The sequence below is a fragment of the Microtus oregoni genome, unplaced genomic scaffold (genome assembly GCF_018167655.1).
Source record: "Microtus oregoni isolate MIOR12 unplaced genomic scaffold, Mior012 000040F_ref0000088, whole genome shotgun sequence".
Lineage (NCBI taxonomy): Eukaryota > Metazoa > Chordata > Mammalia > Rodentia > Cricetidae > Microtus > Microtus oregoni.
In genome coordinates, this window is record NW_024543207.1 from 15,855,918 (window position 1) to 15,877,952 (window position 22,035).

Here is a 22,035-nt window from a genome sequence, read left to right on the forward strand (position 1 = left end):
CAACTGACGGGCCCGCATGACTCAGGGAGAGGCTCATCTGTCCCACCAAAGATTTCCCCTCACATTTAGTGTTATGTTGTTGTTTATAAAGTGGGGATAGGAGGATCCAAAGTTCAGGGTCACCCTTGGCTACATAGTGAGTTTGAGGATTTGACCCTGACTCAAACAAACAAATAAACCCAGTCTTTGGCTTTGAGATCTGTTGGTTGCACAGAAGGAGCAGGGAAGGGTGACTCTATCACAGGAGAGCTCCATAAAAACTATGTCAGGCTGGGGACGTGGCTCAAAGGTGAAGAAGGGCAGAGACCTGGAGGATGATTCCCAGCACCCACAGCGGGCAGCTCACAATCGCCAGTAACTCCAGTGCCGAGGGTCTAATGCCCTCTCTAGCCCCAGAGAACACACTCACAATCCCCTGTAACTCCAGTGCCAAGGATCTGATGCCCTCTTCTGGCCCCAGAGAACACACTCGCACATGCACAGACACACACGTGTGCATTTTTGAGACAATCTTATATCAGATGAGAAGGCTTGCTTTTAGATTGTTGACTAGTGTCCTCTGTGTGACATTCAACAGCAGAGGAGACTCTTCCAGTGTTTGCCTTCTCAGCGAGGGTGGGGTGGGGTGGAGTGGGGTGGGGGACCCGGATCTTTGTTCTTTAGCATCCTACCACCAAGGTACATCCCTCAAACAGAACTATTATCTCTCTTTTCTTCTACCACAGCCCCGCTCCAACTCTGTTATTTCTTGAGCCAGCTCTTCAGGGTTATAGCTTTTAAAATAATCACATCTCATCCAGATTAGAAAATGTTTCCCGGCTATGAATGCACTTGTCACAGAAGGCCCAACTTCCAGGGGAGTCGCGGCATCGGGGAGCAAGTGTCTGTGCATTCCAGAAGGGCTGGACACTTAAAAAGTTCCCACTCCATTTCCTTCCCTGCACTGCCCTGCCACTTTGAGGTTGTCACCTGTACGGCCCTCCCAAGACACAGTGAGAAGCAGTCACCACGCAGTCCCGTGAGCACCTGCCACACTACAGCTCCACTGAGAAAGAGTCACACATCACACAGACGTGGTTAATGACAGGCTGTATTTGGCGCCAGGGTTTTCAAAGGCACTACATTAAATGTGCTCTCCTCTGTATTAATGGTCTTCAGAGCTTTCTCGCCAAGGCTTCCTATACTGTCTTTTTTGCAACATAGAAGTCCGAAAGTCCTATCATGCCATTCTTCCTAGATTCACTGGAAAACAGATGGGGATGTCATTAGGATGTCATTTAACAGGGTACCATGTAGCTGACAAGGTTATCTCAAGCACTGGGCCCTTGAGATGCCTCACCACAGACTCCTGCCAACAAGCAACAGCTGAGCAGAACAGCTCTATTTACTTGTACAAGAGTAGATTTTTTTTTTCTAGGTAAAACACCAGTGCTAGGAGCCACTCTTATGTTAGCAAGTGGGCAAAAGTTGCTCAGAACACACTGCGGTTCTTGTGACAGGCAGTGACCACTGTAACCGTCCCATGCCTCCCACAGCAACTCTTCGTTGCCAATAATCCCTGAGAGGCTGCTCCTCTTCGACACTGTTGGAATCAAGGCGAGCATCTTTGCCTTCCTTCCATCAGGGGCACATTCTCAGTAAAGAGGTGGATTCTCCAACTCAGCCCACCTGAACCCACAAAGAACTGTACTTACGACTTCTCTCTTAAAGTGGCAAGATAGGTCTGCGTCTCTGAGGCCAAGAGTTCTGGGTCCAGCGAACTCAAGTACTGGTAGATGTAGGAAAAAGTATCAAATGGAATCTGAGCAGGCCCACCCTCTGGGTCAGCAGTGAGGATCTCACAGATATTCTTCATGGCGGTGTTCAGTGTCTAGGCAGGAAATGCGACAAGGATAGGACACAGTCACTCTTGGGGTCACAGAGACTTAAAGGCAACACCAGCAACCGAAACCCAAGTGTGCTCTTCATCTTGGGGAGGAGATATCAGAGGAAGCGTAGCTTCCACAGCATAAAGCAAAAAGGATTGACCAGGATGCAACTGACAGACACAGTGAATTCGTGGATTTTATACCTGTTGTAATCTGCTGACCTGGCCTGTCACCTGGGTATCCTGTCCCTTTAAGAGACAAGCCCCACTCACTCCCAGCCCCCACCACCTTCCTGGGAGGACAGCCATCTCCCACACCCTCTCCAGCCTGTTCTCTCTCTCTTTGCCCTTCTTCTGCCTACCTCTCTTCCCCTTCTCCCTCCCCTGCTTCATAACCCCTTACTCTTATGCTATTCCCATTACTCACTAAATAAACTCGGTACCCAAGCTCTCTCTGCATGGCATATCTGAGCCTGCCATTGGAACACACCCCCTGCCTACCACAAGGAACAGCATCTCAAGCCAGGAGCCAGCATCTGCTTGCTCCCTTTCGTTGCCTCTTGACAGGCTCTGGGATAGAAGTAATAGCACCCAGCACGCCCACCAGCTCCTTTTGGAAGGTAGTGTTTGCAAAGCAGATGATGAGATGGTCTCTCTTGAGAACCATAACGTGTTCTCAGTGTACGTCCAGGCCACAGAGGCAACACAGGCTGCACACGTGGGGCCTGCACGGACAGCCGTGGTACTGTCAGTGCGCTCGTGACCATGTGGGGCTCACTCTCCACAGTGTGGGGTGGGGCGGGGCAGGGCGGAGCCAACCCCTGTACAGGAAAGGCTCCGAGCTCCCAGCCGCACTCTGGTACTCTAGCACCTCTATGGTATCTGGTACCCAAGAGAATTAAGGCAAGCAGCAAGGTCAGTGCCAAAAAGTCACCTAGGTTAGGGGACAGGAAGGAAGCGTACGGTGACGTAAACTGATTTCATAAGAACTAAGTAGTATAGAAAAAAACAGGAACTTGGGTTTTGAAGTAGTCATGGTGGAAGATGAAGCTCCATTCTTCACAAAATGGTGCCACCTAGTGTCACTCACTGAATACATCTCGGATTTATTTTCATGACTGGAGAGGTGGGACAAAATTATTCATAAATCATGAATTATCTTGTTTCTCATTGTTAATTCTCATGTTAATATCAAATTTTCATGCCATTTTTAGAGGCATATGCCATCAAAATCAACTCCAAATGTTAGATATTAATTCCACGCTATGAAAATGCTAATTTCGGAGTTCCTCTAATAACCAATCACACCTGCCTTTGTCTTTCCAGGGAATTCCCACTGGGCAGCACAGCCTTTGTGAGGACTCTTGCTTTGGCAGAGTCCGTGCCTCAGCACAGTGAGGCCAGGGGCTGACCAAAACCCACATACCCAACCATTGCTGGCCCTGCAGCCACCAGCCTGACACCTGCCTTCTCTCCAGGGACAGACATGCTGGAGCTACAGTAGACAAAGGGACACAGCAAGGCCGCTGGGAATGAAGGGGACTATCCCATTAAAAAGGGAACACTAGCTCGGGTGGTGCACTTCCTGGGACATGGGCGAAAGCATGTATTTAATGCAAAGGAGCAGAAAGCATAACGTTGGCAGGCAGGAAGGCCAGCAGGAGAGGGCACACACTACAAGTTCAAATTATATTTGCTAAATATGCTCCTATTTCTGTTCACAATATTTGTACACCTATGCAAAGTTATTTTGTCATATTGTATGTATGCATGTTTCTACCTCTGCTTAAGACATTTTGTATACTGATACAATTTTATGATATATTTATCATATTGTATTATACACTTCTACCTCTGATCAAGATACATATACATTGTTTACATTTTGAGGACACTGTCCTTATTTGATGCATAATTGTTTAAAGATTGTCTAATATAAAGTTTTAGTCTTTACATTATATAGGCATTAAAAATTATAGGTCATAATCATCCATGTTTGTCTCACTTATAGTTAAATTATTCAGGCTCTTTAGACACATAGAGATTGTATTCCACATAGAAAGGTAATCTTCAACCACTTCAAAGAGCTGTAGAACATGGCATTTAAATAACTTAGGGTTCTATGGACGTGAGACACAGTTGCTCCTGGCAGCACCGATCTATTCCCAAGAGAATGTTGAGCACCAAAGACACTCCACTTGGAGCTTGTTTTCTTCTTGGCAAAACTGGCCTTTGGGCAAGGAACTGCCCATGCCCCGACCACTGACAAAATGCGCAATGTCCAGACAGGACAAGCAGGATACAAGAAAAAAGACTGTCAAACCTTGCCAAAATAGGGTAAAACAGTTTTAATTTTTTTCCTGCCTCTAAAAAATGGTCTGTCAGTCACTCTAGGCCTTAGTCAAAGTTGGCTGCTCCAACATTGCAAATGAGACTTTGGGTGATTGCCCATGAAGCCAGTTGTCTGTCATTTACTGTACATTTTTAAAGGCACTTGATTGTACTTCCTGCCTACTCAAGTAATATTATTTCCCTTCCCAGGACTTTAATGGGATTAAAGACTAGATAGTCATAGTTACCTTCTTCTCATGACTTAGCCAAGCCATTTCTAATACAAGACTTAGACTCCTTAAAATAAAATAATTATTAAAACAGTCAACATATGTCTCTTGCTTAATATTGTTTATGCTGGTTGTAATTCTAATTTTTATACTTGATATCTGTTCTTATTGTATATAGTTTTGTATTGGGTTTAAAACTCTCTTATTTAGAAAAAGGGAGCTGATGGGGAACCTCCTTCAGTCAGTGGCCTTTGAGAGGCTCAACCAGGTTGGGGTGGCCTTGGGTACCAAAAAGGTGCAGCATTCCCCCACCCTGTTTTCACACCTGGATGTTGGATTCAGTTCCTGTTCAGCCCTGTGATCTGTGAGTTCCTCTTTAAATAAAGAACCCTTTATTATACCACCCAATTCAGAGCTACTGTGAGATTACTTTACTTGTGTTCCCCTTCAAGTTCATGCTGGGCAATTCTATGCAGAGAAACTTTTTACAAAGTAAAACAGATTAAGAAACTTGCACATGGAACAAAGCTGGGGAAGAAAGGAGCAGAAGCAATTGCGGGTTAAGTGCCCTTCCAGAAGACCTGAGCTCAGTTCCCAGCACCCATGTCAGAAGGCTAACAAGGGATCCAGCACCCTATTCTGGCCTCCAGAGGCATTCATTCATGTTTACAACCCCCAACCCACACACATACAAATTTAAAAATTAATAAAAAATTAAATAAAGACCCTTTTTAAAGATGATTGGACATTAAACAAGGATTATGAATTACGTATAGTTATATAACAAGGAGTGTAGAGACTGAAGGAGCAATACAACGTGCTTATCCAGCCAGCAAAAGGCTGCTTCCCCTCCTGAAGTCCCTTTCTTCACAAGCATCAAGTCACCCTTCACTTCACCACACGCTGATCACACTGGGGCCTCCCAAGGAAGCTCTGCCCACACCCTTCCAACTCATGCCCGAGTCCCCAGGCTCAGGAATCCAGTGATCCTCAAGCATCCTAACATCTGAGTCCTAAACTGCTGGAGTTACAATGTAATGGCAGGACAGTTACACTGTATCTACTACTTATCAATACTGGATAATAAATCCAATGGAATTTAATGTCTCTTTCCACAGATGAAGACATCTGTTAATAAAAGAGCTCATTTGTATACCCCATTTGAAAACCTAGATAGATTCCAAGAGTATCCATGTGTTTGCTCCATTCTTAACATCTTTTGAATTGAGGTCTTCATCACATAACTAAGTCTGGAAAAACATCGTTTCCAGAAAAATTTGATGTCTTTTCTGAGAACGCTAATAAAGTAATCAAAGTGTTTTCTGTAGTTACTTAAACCCAAGTATTTTTTGACCCAAATTATTTTTAAGCCAGGAATATAATTAATTACACAGATTATAAGATAATAATTATAATATTAGATGCTATTTAAGGTACATACGCCACCCAGGGAGCTGCAGCCAAGCGCTAGAAACTTGATCCACTCGATCTTGTTGTCTTCACACGGGTCCAGCTCCAGGAGAGCTCTGAACTTCTCTACCGGCAGGCACAAATTCTTCCACTTCTTCTCAAGATCGGGTAATTCCATGTATTGTTTGTGGCTGCACTGTTTAGGAGACACAATATGACACGTTCAGTGTAAGCGGGAAAAGCACGTGAAACTAAAATGATGCTTCTGAAGGCTGGGTAACCCCTATGTGCCGACGGAGGGGGGATGGGCTATATATGGGGGACTGCATCCACCTGGTGATGAAAGGGGGAAGGGGGGCAGCTAGAGGATGGCTCAGTGGGGAAGTGCTTGCCACTCAAACACCCACCGAAAAGCTGGGTGTGGTGGCACATACTTTAAAATCTGGTGTCACAGCCGGGCGGTGGTGGCGCACGCCTTTAATCCCAGCACTTGGGAAGCAGAGGCAGGCGGATCTCTGTGAGTTCGATGCCAGCCTGGTCTACAAGAGCTAGTTCCAGGACAGGAACCAAAAGCTACGGAGAAACCCTGTCTTGAAAATCAAAATAAAATAAAATAAAATCTGGTGTCACATCCTCCAGGTTTGTGAGCCTGAAACATTGTGCTCTAGGTTTAGTGAGAGACCCTGTCTCAAAAAATAAGGTGGAGAATATACAGGAAGATATGTGAGCTGACTTCTGGCAAACACACTGCAGACTCGTGCACACTCATGGACAGACAATCAAGTACGCATGCACGCGCGCACACACACACACACACAGGGAAGGAGAAGGGAATTAAGGAGAGGAGAGGGGAGGAAAGGGGAGGAGAGGGGAAAAAGGGGGAGAAGAGGGGAGGAGAGGCAAGAGGAGAGGAGAGGGAGGGGAGGGACAATGAAGAAAACAGCTCTACCCTGGCCTCCTGAAATGAACATGCAGACATGAAGCACATGTTTCCTACTGTCCAAATTATTTCCCAGTAAAAAAGGAACTTCAAAACCAGAGAAGAATGCACATCTGTAGCCCTCGCACCCAGGAAGCTGAGACAGGAGGGTCACCTCAAGTTTGAGGATATCCTGGACTATATGGCAAGTTCCTGTCTCAAAAAACTAAAGTATGAAACAAATGTGTGGGTGTGTGATCTCTGGTACACACACAGCCCATGTACCTGCACACACACAAACATATCCACACACACGCCCAACACACATTCACCAAACGAAAGTAGCATCTATACACCAAAAGCTAGCTATTGGGGTTCTTTAAATGTGGCAGGACAGGCCTCGGGACAAGGGGCAGCTGTCCCAATGTTGCAAGGGGCACAGTACGGTACCCGAAGCACAGGCACTCAAGGGGGTCACCCACCTGCTTGTGCAGGACTTTCAGGAGCCCCTGGGTCAGGCCTGTGTCGGTCTTCTGAGTGGCCACAGGTATTTCAAGTCTGTCCTTTACAGGAAGTGGGTCTCCTCTGGACAGGGCTGAAAAGTACCTGGAACGAGAGACATCGCTGAAGAGCATCAATACGCAGGGAGCACCCAAGGCACGCAGAGACACCCAACAAATGTGCTCAGAGCTCCCAAGGCCAGCTGGAAACACCAAAGTCCTGGTGCCTGTAGTGCCATCTCTAGTTGGTCTTAACGATAAAAACCTTGAGTCTGATATAGGAGTAAATGCTGAAAGATCTGAGAAGCGGAGCAGCCAGCCGCTAGTTCCTACCTCTACTCAATCCTCAGACTGAACGGGCAATCTTGTCTCTGGGACTCCTCAGACTGAATGCCTTGAGCTCCCATCTCCTCCTTCCTGTATATATTCCCCTCTGCTATGCTTCCCGGCTCTACCACCCTAGCCCTGGGATTCTTTTTGTGACTCCCAAGTACTAGGATTAAAGGTGTGAGCCACCACCGCCTGGTCTGTAAGGCTGGCCAGGGGCGCTGTTTCACTCTCTGATCTTCAGGCAAGCTTTATTTATTAAAATACAAGTGAAATGCCACTACAACCACTGCCTGGCCTCTATGGCTAACTAGTGGCCCGCTCCACGCTGTGGTCCTCAAGCAAGTTTTGTTAGAGCACAAACAAAATACCACCGCAGGTACCTCTGCTGAGAAATCCTTTACTGTGTGCCCTGGTTTCCCTATCAGCAAAGCAAACATGACGACTGATATCTGAGGCTCCCGGAAGCACCAAGTGACAGCCAGGGGGACCTCACTGTACCGTTATCTCATTGTTGCTCATTGTTCCACTTCCTCCGAGAGCTTTGAAAACGTGGACGAAGGGACCACAACCCAATGCTGTGCTACTTCACTTTTTAAAGAAGACCTTTATTTTTAGTATAGATAGTCTACATGTGGGTAGGGGCACAGGAGTGCAGATGTCCTGGAGCCGGAGCTACAGACCACTGTGAGCTGTGTGACAGGGTGCTAGGGGTTCAATTCAGGTCCTTAGGGAAAAGCAAGCAACTACTCTTAAGGCTGTCACCTCTCTGGGCGCTCCGTGCCTGAGGCTATTCATTTTTTAATAGCTGCTTTCTGAGGTATTCGACATTAAACACTTGGACGTACAGTGGTCACCTACTTTCCATTTTCCCCTCGTTTCCAGGTACTTCCCCCTCAATTGTTTCTTCCAAGGTCACTGAAAATGCCCTGGCTGAAGGCAAACACAGAAATGGCCCGGGGCAACCATTCAAGAGTGAACTCACAACAGGTTTGTCCAGTTGTACCGGACAGTTGTTAACCCAAGAACTTGTAGCCAGCAAAACAAAACAGCAAAATGAAGTTAAAACACCAGGGCAACAGGTATGCATGAGCCACCAAACACTGTCTAAATCTGTCACATAGGCAGACATGGACAGTGGAGACAGTAGACCAGAAGAAACCCTCTCTGCTGGCCCCTTAGTGTCATTTCTGCCTATACTGCTAAGACTTTGGTTCCTCTAATGGGTGATTTTAGAAGTGGCAAAGAACTCTCTTGTAAAAACCAAAAGTAGTAAGATTATAATGGTCTGGTCCCAGCTAAGGTGTTTCTGTCACTAGGGTGTTAATGTTTCTCACTGTGAGCTGTGTTGTCCGGTTCTCGTGGATGACAGCCTTTGCACACCTCATCCTGGGGAGGAGGCGGCATAAGCACACTGTTCTAGGCGGTTTTATTTATAAACGCCCCTGTAGCTGATTTTTAACTCAGTCTTTAGTCTACACTCAGAACTGAAGCGTCTGTAATCGGTAACCGAGTGAGGTTCTCAGCCAGCGCTTACCCCGCTGACCACTGCAGAACGTCCACCGGCTGCGTGCGGATGGCAGCTTTGGTGAACTGCTTCAGGATGTCGGGCAGCTCCGGGGGAATGTGGATCTGCTGCGCGCAGAACATGGTGTCGGGCAGCGGCATCGCTCTTGGCAGACCGCACCGGCGCTCAGGCGTCCGGTGTGCTGCGGGGAGGAGAGACAGGAGTCAGCGCAGAGGCCGCACTCCGAGCTCCGCTCCGCTTCTCACCGGCTCCTCCGCCTGCTCCTGGGGGAACTGAGGCCCAACCGCCCTCAGCCCAAGAGCGCGCGCGCTTGTGGCGTGAGGTATCCAGGCAACCTGAGCTGCGCAAGCGCACAGTCTTGGCGAGCTGAGGATACCAGCCCTGGTTTAAGTGACCACCCCTGCATAGGGTAGAGCGCTGTTTTCCTAAAACACTAGGTTGAGCCAGTTTGAATCCCAGGAGGTCATCAACTGTCTTCTGAAACCAGGGCCTTGGCTTGGCACCTCTTGCTGTGGACTAGGCTTCATCTGGTCCACATGCACCCCGTCCCCCATATGAATACACTTTTCCAAAATAAAACAGCTTTGGTAAAAAACCATTTACGTTGATAGAATGATTAAGAACTCTCAGTGTCGACAGAAATGCTCACATATCTGGGGACTACAGAATTTCCCGATACCTTGGCTACACTGCTAATGTAGCTAATAATCTATTTATCCTACAAAAGAACTTAAGCCTGAGTGTGAGGAATAAATAAAATGTCCATGGAGACTGGCACACAGCGTGGTTTCAGTGACTCAGGCTGGGGCAGGGCTGAGTTGGGAGACCAGCCTGGGCAACCAGTCTGTCCCCAGCCCACACCACCACCACCACAAAAAATTAGGCACATGACCCATAAAGCTGGAAATGCCGTAGAACAATCTACACCAAGGCCCTTGTTCTTTTTATTCTTAGTGAAGTCTCTTAGAGGTTTAAATTTTGACCATTTTTTTCCTTAAATGAATATATCTTAAAAAAAAAAAAGTGTGCCTAGCTCACGACTGACCTTCAAAAAAATCATTTTCCTCCAGAAGTTGCCGTTTTGGGCCTTACTTAGGGCTACCTCACTTTGCCCTTGATTACCTTACCTGTGGTGTCAATCAGTTTATCAGTTTGCTTTTCATTGTGTAACCATCATCCAATTATTTCAGTTTTCTCAGCATCTATGCACCCTGTGAAGAATTCACTGTCTACCTATGGGAGTGTGTTCTTTACCAGACCCACAGACAGCTGCAAGGAACTCACCTCCTCCAAGGATGTCCTAAACAACAAATGAATAAAGGTATTATTATATAGGCAAAGAAAAGGATTCATAAATGAACACTGTAAAATGATGCAAAGAGCTATAGATTCTCTGGAGGAAGCGGTGAGGTCCCAGCAGTCTGCCTGTGTGCTGGCCCAGGCATCTGACGTGCCCCTCCCATCTTTGTCACTGTTCTTCACTGGTCCTTGAAGTCAGACATCTTCCCTAAGAGACTAATTTCTTGGTCTCTTGACACACTCTGTTTGAAATGAGTAGGTAAGAATTAATGGCCAATTTTCTGAGTACTGATTTCCTTTGATGAACTTACAGCTTCACAGATTAAAAGATGTCTGTGAGTCAAAGAGCATTTTTTTCACCACTCCCACATTAAGTAACAATATCTCTAACTGGGTGGAAATAAGGAAAATGTTAAATGTTTTTGAAGAAAAAGTTTTTGAACTTAGAAATAAAAAAATCAGGGCTGGAGAGATGGCTCAGAGGTTAAGAGTATTGCCTTTTAAGGTTCTGAGTTCAATTCCCAGCAACCACACGGTGGCTCACAACCATCTGTAATGGGGTCTGGTGCCCTCTTCTGGCCTGCAGGCATACACACAGACAGAATATTGTATACATAATAAATAAATAAATATTTTTTAAAAACTTTAAGAAAAATCAAAAATGGCCCCTAAAATCAAAAGATCTTTTTACCGTAAAAAGTCATGTAACCCTTTCATTCTCTGGTCATGGTTTCTGACATGTCCTTAGCACAGTCTCCATCCCAAAGAAGGCTCATGGCATGAAGATGAAGGAAGGGGGCAGTTCAGCCTGGGGCACAAGCGGAGAGGCATCATTCATCCCAGTAGGATGCTCTGCACTCAGGTTCAGAGTAAAAACACACAACCGAAAAGAAAACAAGGCTACAACTAACATTCATTTTATTCAATTCTGTTCTCTTTAACTCAGAGGCAACAAATGACCACATAAAAAAGGGAGCATTTTTGAATATATATACATAAAATTGGTCTGGGAAGAGGTGTTTGCGGTAATAGAAAACTGACATCCCACATCACTGAGTGTTCTATCTCACGCCTACAACAGACACTCCTAGGTCTTAGCCGTTCATTTCCATCTAAGGTACAAGGGACTGTCATGATTACAAAATGAGGCACTCATACAAACAGAAATGGAAACACACATATCTTGTATACTGCCTATCTTTATACTAATGCCAAAGGTATTGATGGAGAGTATTTGAAAGAAGCCCTTACTCATGACAGCTGTTTGTTTGAAGATTTGACACAGCAATACGCTGAAAACAAAACAAAACATCCAACTGACAGGGCAAACAGTGTGGATGGGGCAGCTCCAGCCCCGTCATAAATGAGGTCTTCTCAATACTTCAGTGGTACTTTGTTTTCATCTTTTCCCTTGATAATGACTGAACTGTTAAGATTCTAGGACTGTTTAAGACAAGAACTTTGAACGTCACAATGTAAAAGTGAGGCATCCCAGGAACTAGCCTAATACTCTCCATCCTGGAGAAGAAAGGAATAAGCTACTTTGCAGCACCGTGACAAGGGCCAGAGTTTGCTCCTGTGTCTGCAAATACGACAGTGTAGAAGCAGTCAAATGCATCTGTTGTGTTTGTCTTAAAAATTCATCAGCCCAACCTAAATTTAAGAATAGACTTTGACTACTAGATAAACTCATCAGAGGAAAGTTACTTATGTGAGGAGAGGGACAATTGAAGCTTTCATAGTAGTACTAATCAAACCAAATGTTGAAATAAAGATTACTTGTTTGCATCTGGAGTAGAGATGTCCTATCTCCTTCTTTCCCCTAGAGTATGGGAGTCGGAGGTGGGGACCACGACCATACACACAGAACTTTAAGGTTGGCTACATACAAAGTTTACATTGGCATTTTCTTCTGCTTTCACCTAGACTATTAGTACCTTGTCATTTAAAAATCAACCCATAATTTGCTAATAATGAACAACTACATATTTCAAACTGACCACCTAATAACTGGTCATGTAAAACTAATCCCAATTGGTGATTTGTCTTCAAATTACAAATAATAAAGCACAAAGGTCTTCTCTAGTAAACTTCCTTGAAGACTGGATTAGCCCAATTCAAAATGAAGCAGAACTCTTTAAATTCCCTGTAAAAACAGGCAGCAAATAGAAACACAGTTTCTGAACTGAGGGTTTTAATGTTTGTATATATGCATGTCACCCTAGCAAACGTTATTCACGATAAATCCTTGAGAATATATTTAACTGAAAGCCACAGGACACAACACAACTGAAAATCTTGGAGGAATTTCTCAGTAAGAGAGCAGAGTCTCCTGCCAGTAATATGGGGCAAATGTTGGTAACCTGTACTGCTTGTGTTTGTTTTTCAACAAAACAAGGTTCATTTAAAATTTTGGAGGATTAATAACTTTTAACTTTTTTGTGGTAGATCCATACATTCTTTAAAAAATAAAAATGAAACATAAATAATATTATATGCCCAATTCAGTGACATCTTTCTCCCCAAAAGATTCCGTTTTATAGTCCTATCCCATGACAGGTGGCAGCGCATCATCTGTAAGTGAAGGTGGGTTTGCTAGAGGGACCCTACTTTATGCACCAGAGAAAGAACTGTTACAAAGTGACAGACAGTGTTAACACTGGATCCCATGGCGAGCACTGTTCTTGTTTTAAATATACTGCGTTTTAAAAACAAAGTACTTGCTTATCACTTGGTGAATAAAAAAAACAACAAAAGCTGAACACATTGCTCTTCATTTTGGTAGCTTATGTTTGGCTTTTGTACTTAAAAAGAGAGGGGGAAAAACAAAAAACTCCACCTGTGGTTTTAATACTCTGTGGAATTCCTTTACAGCCTAGGAAAGCTCCTACCACTACCCTTATAGTACACCTTCACCATTAAACACTTGGATGGCGGACCAACCATCCTATTCTTTTAAACTTCAAATGTGGGCTTTGGCTAGGGGAGCTAGGTTGAGCATTCTCTTCTCTACGATTCACAGCACGTCTCCAATGCGATCCTTCCTATGGGAAAATACCAGCTCAGCCTGCTTCCTTTCCACAAATAAAACATAGTTTTATTTGCAGTTTACCACAAACAAACGGCTTTGAAAACAGATTTCCTCGGCGGCAGCACACCAGCACCATGATGGGTGTTCCAACGTGAGCCTCCGGCCCGTCACAATGCCTCACATGCATGCTGTTTGTATGATGGTATCCCCTAAGACTGCTCACCTGGCATGACACTTTTGGCCACTGCTGACAGAAAGAAAGAGCTGTATGAAGGGGAAGAAACTAATGAAAATCTTCACTGATAGTTTCTTTCTAAGTACAAACATGCCCCTAACAAGCATAAAACCCCAACTCCCAATGCTAATCATTAGGAATAGTAAATTATCAAAATTAAAAATAATTTCCTCATCTAGCACAACATACTATACAATATTTCAAACACAGACACATGAAAACGTACAACAGCTTTGGTGTTACAGGGAATAACTTCCACACACGGCTGTCTGCGAGGCACTCTGTCCATGCCCCTTACTAGACACCACCGCTATGCAGCTCCTGGTAAGGACTGACCAGCCAAGGCCAGGACGCAGTGACCTGGTGAGAACTGCTGGCAACACCGTGAATTGTGCTCCACGGGATGTCACTCAGTCTCGCCTATGCACTACTGCTCTGTGGCACATTTTCCTGTCGATCACAGCAGGTCCAAAATAAAGTGACAACTAGATTTAATAAATTAATATACATTTGTTAAAGATGTACAATGCACATTCTGTTTAATCCAAGGTTTAGGGCATCGAGGAACTCCTATTTACACATGTACAGATCTCAGACAGCAGTGATGTCGCAGATGCAGGGAGGAGCAGCAGTGCCAGATGCGCTGCTCTCTGAATGCTGAGGACACAAGTCAAGTACGTTTAACTTAAAAACAATGCTGAGAGATCATGGGGAGAATCTCCAAAGTGAGAAGTCCACAAAAAAGGACATGGGAAGGCAAGGAGAAGGTCAAGGAGCTGAGATAAGCAGTTTATTCCTGGGACAACTGTGGAGGTGGTGTGGATGGGCCTTGCTTGCCAGATTTGCGTTCATAGTTTACCAGGCGCTGCCCCACAAGGTACCTAGAATGCAAAAACAGGCTGGTTACTTTCCTTTACAACTCACACATTACTAGGAGCAAGGCTTGCTGTGAGGGGTGGTCTGTGGGAACTTGCTTTCTTTGTAAGACACATGATAGGACTCAGACTTCTCTCAAGCCAGGGAAGTTTGATGTGGGATGTTCTTCTGTATATTTGATGCTTTTATTGGTTGATAAATAAAGCTGTTTTGGCCAATGGCTTAGCAAAGTAAAGCCAGATGGGAAATCTGAACAGAGATAGAGAGAGAGCATAAGGAGTCAAAGAGACGCCATGTAGCCGCTGATGGAGAAAGATGACAGAATGTTACCAGTAAGTCACAGCCTCGTGGTGATACACAGATTAATAGAAATGGGTTAATTTAAGATATAAGGGCTAGCTAGGAATACACCTAAGTCATTGACCACAGTATTGTAATTAATAATTTCTGTGTGATTACTCGGATCTGTGTGGCTGGGAAATGAAAGTGCAGTCTCTGTTTACAGAAGTTCCCAGTTTTACCCTCCTCAGGATGCCCTTATTTCCAGCCATAAAAACTCCACACACTCAATCTGTTAGCAAACCCTGCTGATGCTACAAAGTAGCACTTCATTTTTCTCATATGATTTATCATGCCACAAAATGTCACCACCTTAAGAGTAGCTAGATGGGGGCTGGAGAGATGGCTCAGAGGTTACAGTACTGGCTGCTCTTCCAGAGGTCCTGAGTTCAATTCCCAGCAACCACATGGTGGCTCACAACCATCTGTAATAAGATCTGGTGCCCTCTTCTGGACTGCAGGCATACATGCAGATGGAATACTCCAAATATAATAAATAAATCTTTAAAAAAAAAAAGAGTGGCTAGAGGAACAGAATTCTTGACTTACTTGTCATTTTTAATGTGTTCATAAAGGCGCTTAAACTGGCGGACCTGGAAGGACAGGATCCCCATCAAAACAACGACCATCAGTAAAAACGGGTAAATCCGCCGGTGGACTAAGTTCTGCATTTCCGCAGTAACGCCTGTTAAACCAAAGACAATTTTATTAAAGTAAAAGAAATGGACTAACAAGCCTGTGGAGTAAGAAGAGGCCAGGCCTTTCCCCAGGAAGAGGAATCTGGGTACAACAGAGAGACTTCACAAATGCTGACCAACTTGCATACTGCACACAGGCAGTGAGCCATACACTAACATCTGCTTCTCTTCTGTGAGATAACTTGAGAGCAGGTAGGTGTTGCACAGGTTTCAGCAAATGCAGACATCCTGGATTCCACAAGCAGCTGGTGGTGTCATCTATATTTTTCAGCTATATCACCATTTAAAAACGGCATTGGTACAGTGGTTGACCAGCTGGGTCCCATAGCAGCACTCCACAAACCAGGCATAATGGGACACACATAGAATCCCTGTGATAGGGAGACAGAAGCAGGAGACCCAGGTCCTCCCCACCTACACAGCAAGTTTAAAGGCAGTCTGACTACCTGAGTCTTCCCACCCCCTTTGCACAATCCCAAACACACCATATAATCAAACAAGCATTCATTTTACAACATTAAAATACTTCCTTTTCAAATTCCAGCTAAAGAGTTTTAACTTTCCTTTGGAATAAGGGAAACTATACCAGAGGAAGTATTCTGAAGGACGTCTCCCAGCTGGCTTACCCATGTGCTCTAGAACCCAGTGTAGCTTGAATGTCCTTCTACTCCATTCCTTAAAATCCACAATTTAGGGAAGATGCTCAATCTCTATGACCTTCAATTTCCTCATCTCTAAACTGAAGTTGATAAAACCTCCAAGAGGTCTTCTAAGGACAATAGCCCGGGGTGGAGAGATGGACTAGATAGTGGAGAACCTGGGTCTGACTCCTAAACTCACATGGGAAATTCGTAGTAACACTGCCGCAGAGGTAGAAACAGACAGATCCTGGGTTCATTGGCTAGCCACCTTGCCTAATAAGTGAGCTCCAGAACATGAAAGACCCCGTTTCAAAACAGTTCCTTATTGTTATCTAAGTAACATTATCCAGAGCTGTTCTCTGGCTTCCCCTAACACACACACACACACACACAAGAATTATAACAGTAACATTGTAACCTCCAAGACAGTGCCAATAAGTGCTTTACTATTTATTTACTACTGTTACTCCTTTTATTTTCCCAAGAAGTATAATAAAATTTACTTTTCCCCTTTCATGCAGACAGGATCTTGATGTTAGTACAAACTGGTTTCAAACTTAAGACCTTCAAGCTTCAGCCTCCCAAGTGCTTGGGTTATTCGGCACCCATCCTATGTCTCCAATGAAATTTCTAATCCATATATGAAAAGGTTAGGTATGGAAATCAAACAGTAATATTGTGTGTGTGTGTGTGTGTGTGTGTGTGTGTGTGTTTCCAGAAAGGGTTTCTCTGTTTAGCCTTGGATGTGCTGGAGCTCACTCTTGTAGAACAGGCTGGCCTCAAACTCACAGAGATCCGCCAGTCTCTGCCTCCCAAGTGCTGAGATTAAAGGTGTGTGCCATCACCACCCAGCTTCAGATAGTAATTCTCAAATCTACATACCACCAATGGGGAAACTGTAATGTACCTCAATAAACATAAACATAAAAAAATGGCGAGTAGGGTATTCTAAACAGCCAAAACGGCAACAAGCTAACTTTTGTTTAACGTTAGTATTTTAGTGTCTAATAAAAGGAGAATTACCCACCTAGAAGAGGAACCACACCAGAAGCTATGACATATGGTACACACAGGGAAAGTAAGAGCACAGAGATCACTGGAGCTGCCAGCTTACGAATGATATAATGAAGGTCGATGTTCCGAATGCCATTTGCATAAACCTGAAATGTGGAAAAGTAATAGTTAGGGTGTGGGACACTGAAATGTTCAGAAGATAAAATAAAGGTGGTTGCAACAAGTCAAAAATCCTGAGTTTGATCCCCCCGGACCCACATGTCATCAGGAGAGAACTGCCTCTCCCAGCTTGTCTTCTTGCCTTCACATGAGTGCTGTGGCCCCTAGGAAACACTAATTATCTTTGGAAAATGCTACTATGTTCTGCGGGGATTAAAGAAATGGATAAAAGTGGGAAACCATGAAAATGAAAAACACTATTGTAGACAAGAGGGATAAGACAGAACTGTCTTTATTTTCTTCTCTTGGCTTCATAGCTTCTTAGAAGCTAGGATGTGGCCCAACTCAAGACCTTACTTCAATATCTGAAGAACAAGCAGGCTTAAGCCTCTAAAGACACAGCCCAGTAAGGCAACCCACATGCACCATCACTACAGAGCAGGCATCCCAGTGCTTCTCAGTCAGCCGGCATTACTGCTTCACATCTGTGTCCCCTTGTCCCACCCCCCGACTCTAAAGTACAACAGACAAAGGGATCCCACAAACAAGGTTTCATAGCTCCCAACTACAAAAAAAAAAAAACTATTTCTAGGCATCTGTGCAGAAGGCAGAGAGTTTCAACTGGGAGGCATTGCAGTGGACAGGCTCCTGTTTCTCCTTGAAGGGATATGCTGCCACAGGCACACACAGAGTGGACTTCTGATGTACTATTTTCTGGCCCCACTCTTGGTATGAGAATCAAGAGCTTGATTTTCATGTATGCTGGCCAGAGAGAACTACTATCTTCAATTTCTATACATCAGGAAGAGGTGTGTCTTAAAACTGCTGCAGAGCTGTAAGACATCTGCCTAGCAATTTCCTAAGAATGAAAAAGTTGAGTTATCCTTAAGTACATTTTCCAGATAACTAAAGTTTAAAGAAGCAAGTAGGCTATTCAGATGGAATATGAATTACTGTGCTTCCTACTGATTAGTGTTCAAAAACACAACCTACTTTTCTCAAGGTTAGCACCATGATAACCAAGTTTCCTGACAGCTCCCTAGTACAGCAGCAGTCTTAGATGCTATGCAATCAGAGCACTCCTAAGCAGCCCGGCCCTATCTGTTATTGAGTAGTATCTTACTTTTGTCAGGACAGGCTAAGAAGTACGAACACCAAGTTTCATCAGAACGTCTGTAGTGAAAATGACTAGGAGCAGCTTTGCCTCTGCTTTAGACAGTTATAGGTATCTTAGTTTACTGGTTAACCCTCAGGTGGGTTATGGTGACTGACAAAAACCAGCCATAATGAGTGAAATCGGAGTAAGTGCCTTGACATTTTTGGTATAAGGATGGTGTTAAGCAAGAGGCAACTGGAAGGCAAGTGGAATGGAAGCACCCAATCCTTCCTCTCTCTTTACGTAAAAGCCGGTCACCCTCCTAACCCCACACTATTGAGGGCAAATGTCAGCTAGAGACATCCTAAACCTGCAGGCCTAGAAAGCACCACAGCAAAGAACCTGATAAACCTCATTATGCACTCTCCCCGGGTTTTTGAAATAGGGCCTCATGTGGCCCAGGCTATCCCTAAACTTGCTATATAATTGAGGATGACCTTGAACATGATCCTCCTGCCTTTGACATCTCAAGTGCAGACATGGTTATTAACCAGCTTTTTATCATTTTTTTCTCTTTTCCCAAAAGCCTACCTGCAGTTTCAAAATCCCTTCTTTTTGGCTTACCAGTTCTCTAAAATTTTGTTAGTCTTTCTTAAAAAATAAATAAAACTACATCAGCTAGAATTCAAAGCTACCTCTTTAATAATTATTCATTCTCAAGGCATATTTTATTTTAACAACTATACATCGGAAAACAAAACTCTAAAAAAAAAGAAAAAAGAAAAGAAAAAGAGGCCGGCAAGTTGGCATAGTGGTAAAAGCACTTGCTATGCAAACCTTGAAAGCCCAAAAGTTGTTGTACGTAGGTACACACACACACTTAAAAAAAAAAAAACTATAGGTGCACATTAATGAAAAAGGAGAGCTCAGAAAAGCAGAATCATGGAAACTAAAACTCCATTAGCTAAATAGAACCACAGCCCACTTCAAATATATTTCTCTGAACTGGCTTACCTGTTCAATGACCGTTTTCAGCCACCACTGAGGACCCATCAGAGTTATAGCTGCGATAATTTTGGCATGTAGCACTCCCAGTGCCCAATCCTACAGTTAGAAGAAACCAAGAACACTTACCACATCTTCACTGACTTTGACATAAGCCTACTACACAATGCTGTTCAGTTTCAGAATGGAACTGCACAGAACTGGGAAGGTTTAGTTAAGCAACTGACAGCTGACAGCTTTTGGGAAGAAAGAGTTTTCTTTAAGAGTTCTAGTTGACCAAAAGGGAGGCAGAGGCAGGCGGATCTCTGTGAGTTCAAGGCCAGCCTTGAGTGAGTTTTAGGACAGCCAGGACTGTTATACACACACACACACACACACACACACACACACACACACCAAAAAACAAAAACAAAACCCATATCTTAGACGCCTCCCCACCTTGCCACAAAAAAGAAATTCTTTGCTGGTGGGTAAAAGTCACACTCCCATGAGTATATATGGGCAGCACATATTTTTTGGATTAAAAATACTTTTCTTCCCAAAGGAACCAAGTTGAAAGCCAGTAAGGAAAGGGGAAATGAATCTGGGAAGTGGAGGGAAGGGATGAATATGATCAAATGATCAAATACATTGTACAAAACTCTCAAAAAACAAGGAAAGGGCAAGGGGAATAATATGTAAAAGCTCTTTTAGAAACCTAACATTTTTTTTCTTGAGAGAATATAGAAGTTTGAGCATTAATGGAGACCCCAGCAAGCAAGTAAAACAAATGCTATTATTTTAACAACCATTCTTGTTGCTTTTCCTGTGTTACTGGTATGGACTGAGCTAATTTATGCCACAATAAAACATTTTAGACCTAAGAAATTACTCCAAAGGCTCGCAAGCTCAGGCATTTGTGATTTTCCTGAACTATTACCAGAACAGGATGTCTTCCATTCCCAGTACCACTGAAACCAGGGTCCTCATGGTACCCTGCCTCCAGACTCTCCCCTTCAGCTGGCCAGTGACAACCAATGCCTGCCATCCCATCGAGGCATTTTAAACAACGTACACCAGACCCTGCAAACACTAGTCCCCACTTAGAACCATAAATCCTTACCACGATATGAAATACTCCCTTAAATGTTTTTTCTTAATTTCATTATTTATTTTACGGAGACAGGAACAAGGGCATCCCATGGCATAGGCATAGATCAGTTCTTCATATATGTGAGTCCTAGACAGCAAGCTCAGTGAAGAGCATCCTTTTAATCCCCAAAGTATTCTGAGGGAAGGATTTATGAGGCCTTCACATTTTATTTATTTATTTATTTATTTATTTATTTATTTTTAGTTTTTTGAGACAGGGTTTCTCTGTGGCTTTGGAGCCTGTCCTGGCACTAGCTCTTGTAGACCAGGCTGGACTCGAACTCACAGAGATCCACCTCCCGAGTGCTGGGATTAAAGGCGTGAGCCACCACCGCCCGGCAGCCTTCACATTTTAAAGTGCATTATTTTAACAACTTTACAAGGGTTCCTAGAATAGGAAAACAATCTTCCTAAACAAACTGCATAAACTAAAATAATCAAGATTTTTTTTTTGATCCCAAACCATTAGCAACAATCACAAGGAAAACACACATACCTGCCAAGGGTAGAAAAGGGGAGTCTGATCAAGAGGGACCCTCAGAGGAGCAACAATAACCAGCTCAAACAGGAGCCCCAGGAGCAGTGGGACGACCCCAGCCAGCAGCACAGCAACTATCAGAGTCTTCATTATCTAGCAGGAAACAGGACACCTAGTTATTACAAAGGAGACTCTGTTCTAACAAACCAGTCACTGTAAGGCTTGTTCCCTCTTTGGCCTGATGTCCAACGGGGCAAATTATATTATTTTGTAAAATTATACCATTTTAAACAACATTTTTATGTTAGATATTTCAGTGGAGCTTCTTTTTCTAATGTATATATGTACATTGCTGGGTGCACCTGTACCCCAACTGTACAAACACAATTGAAATCAGAGGAAAATCTCAAATGTCACCCCCCTCCTTTGTGAAAAGTGTCTCACTGGCACAGAACTCATCGATTAGGTTAGGCTGGTCAGTCAGCGAACTCAACCAGCAAGCCCTCCTGTTTCTGCCTCTTCATCACTGAGATTACAAGAACATGTCACCCTACCCGGCATGTTATCTGGGTCACCCAGCTTGTCAGGCAAGAGTTTTATCAGCCTAGTCATCCCCAAACCCATTAAGTGAACTTGCTAGAGTGCACGAATGCAGAGCTCTAGCTGCAACAAAACCTATTGCTATTATGGATTGTTGCTATAAAACATACTTTCCCAAAAATTTCATCTACTGTTATATTCAATAAACAAGTGACTTTGATGTTTTCTTCAAAATATCGTTCTCTGTACTTGCCTTTTTTTTTTTTTTCTTTTTTGGTTTTTCGAGACAGGTTTTCTCTGTAGCTTTGGGGTCTCGAACTCACAGAGATCTGCCTACCTCTGCCTCCCGAGTGCTGGGATTAAAGGCATGCACAACCACCG

The 22,035-nt window shown here is 43.9% G+C and overlaps 2 protein-coding genes across 3 annotated transcripts in view; both read right to left on the bottom strand.

Annotated features, from left to right (window-relative positions):
* Positions 1 to 1,102: 1,102 nt before the first annotated feature.
* Ropn1l (rhophilin associated tail protein 1 like) lies at positions 1,103 to 9,458 on the bottom strand. The gene is made up of 5 exons (XM_041632235.1): positions 9,122 to 9,458; positions 7,240 to 7,363; positions 5,870 to 6,034; positions 1,695 to 1,870; positions 1,103 to 1,242 (listed from the first exon to the last, which is right to left on the bottom strand). Exons 1-5 carry the CDS (start codon positions 9,250 to 9,252, stop codon positions 1,179 to 1,181), a joined length of 660 nt encoding a protein of 219 aa, XP_041488169.1. The 5' UTR covers positions 9,253 to 9,458; the 3' UTR covers positions 1,103 to 1,178.
* A 1,854-nt stretch (positions 9,459 to 11,312) lies between these two features.
* Positions 11,313 to 22,035, bottom strand: part of Marchf6 (membrane associated ring-CH-type finger 6) — a 61,488-nt gene continuing 50,765 nt past the window's right edge. For both annotated transcript variants that reach the window (XM_041632056.1, XM_041632055.1), the window contains exons 22-26: positions 21,133 to 21,267; positions 19,515 to 19,604; positions 17,259 to 17,391; positions 15,442 to 15,577; positions 11,313 to 14,558 (exon numbers count right to left, since the gene is read on the bottom strand). In XM_041632056.1, coding sequence (XP_041487990.1) covers positions 14,468 to 14,558; positions 15,442 to 15,577; positions 17,259 to 17,391; positions 19,515 to 19,604; positions 21,133 to 21,267 — 585 coding nt within the window. In that variant the 3' untranslated portion in view covers positions 11,313 to 14,467. The remainder of the gene's footprint in view (positions 14,559 to 15,441; positions 15,578 to 17,258; positions 17,392 to 19,514; positions 19,605 to 21,132; positions 21,268 to 22,035) is intronic.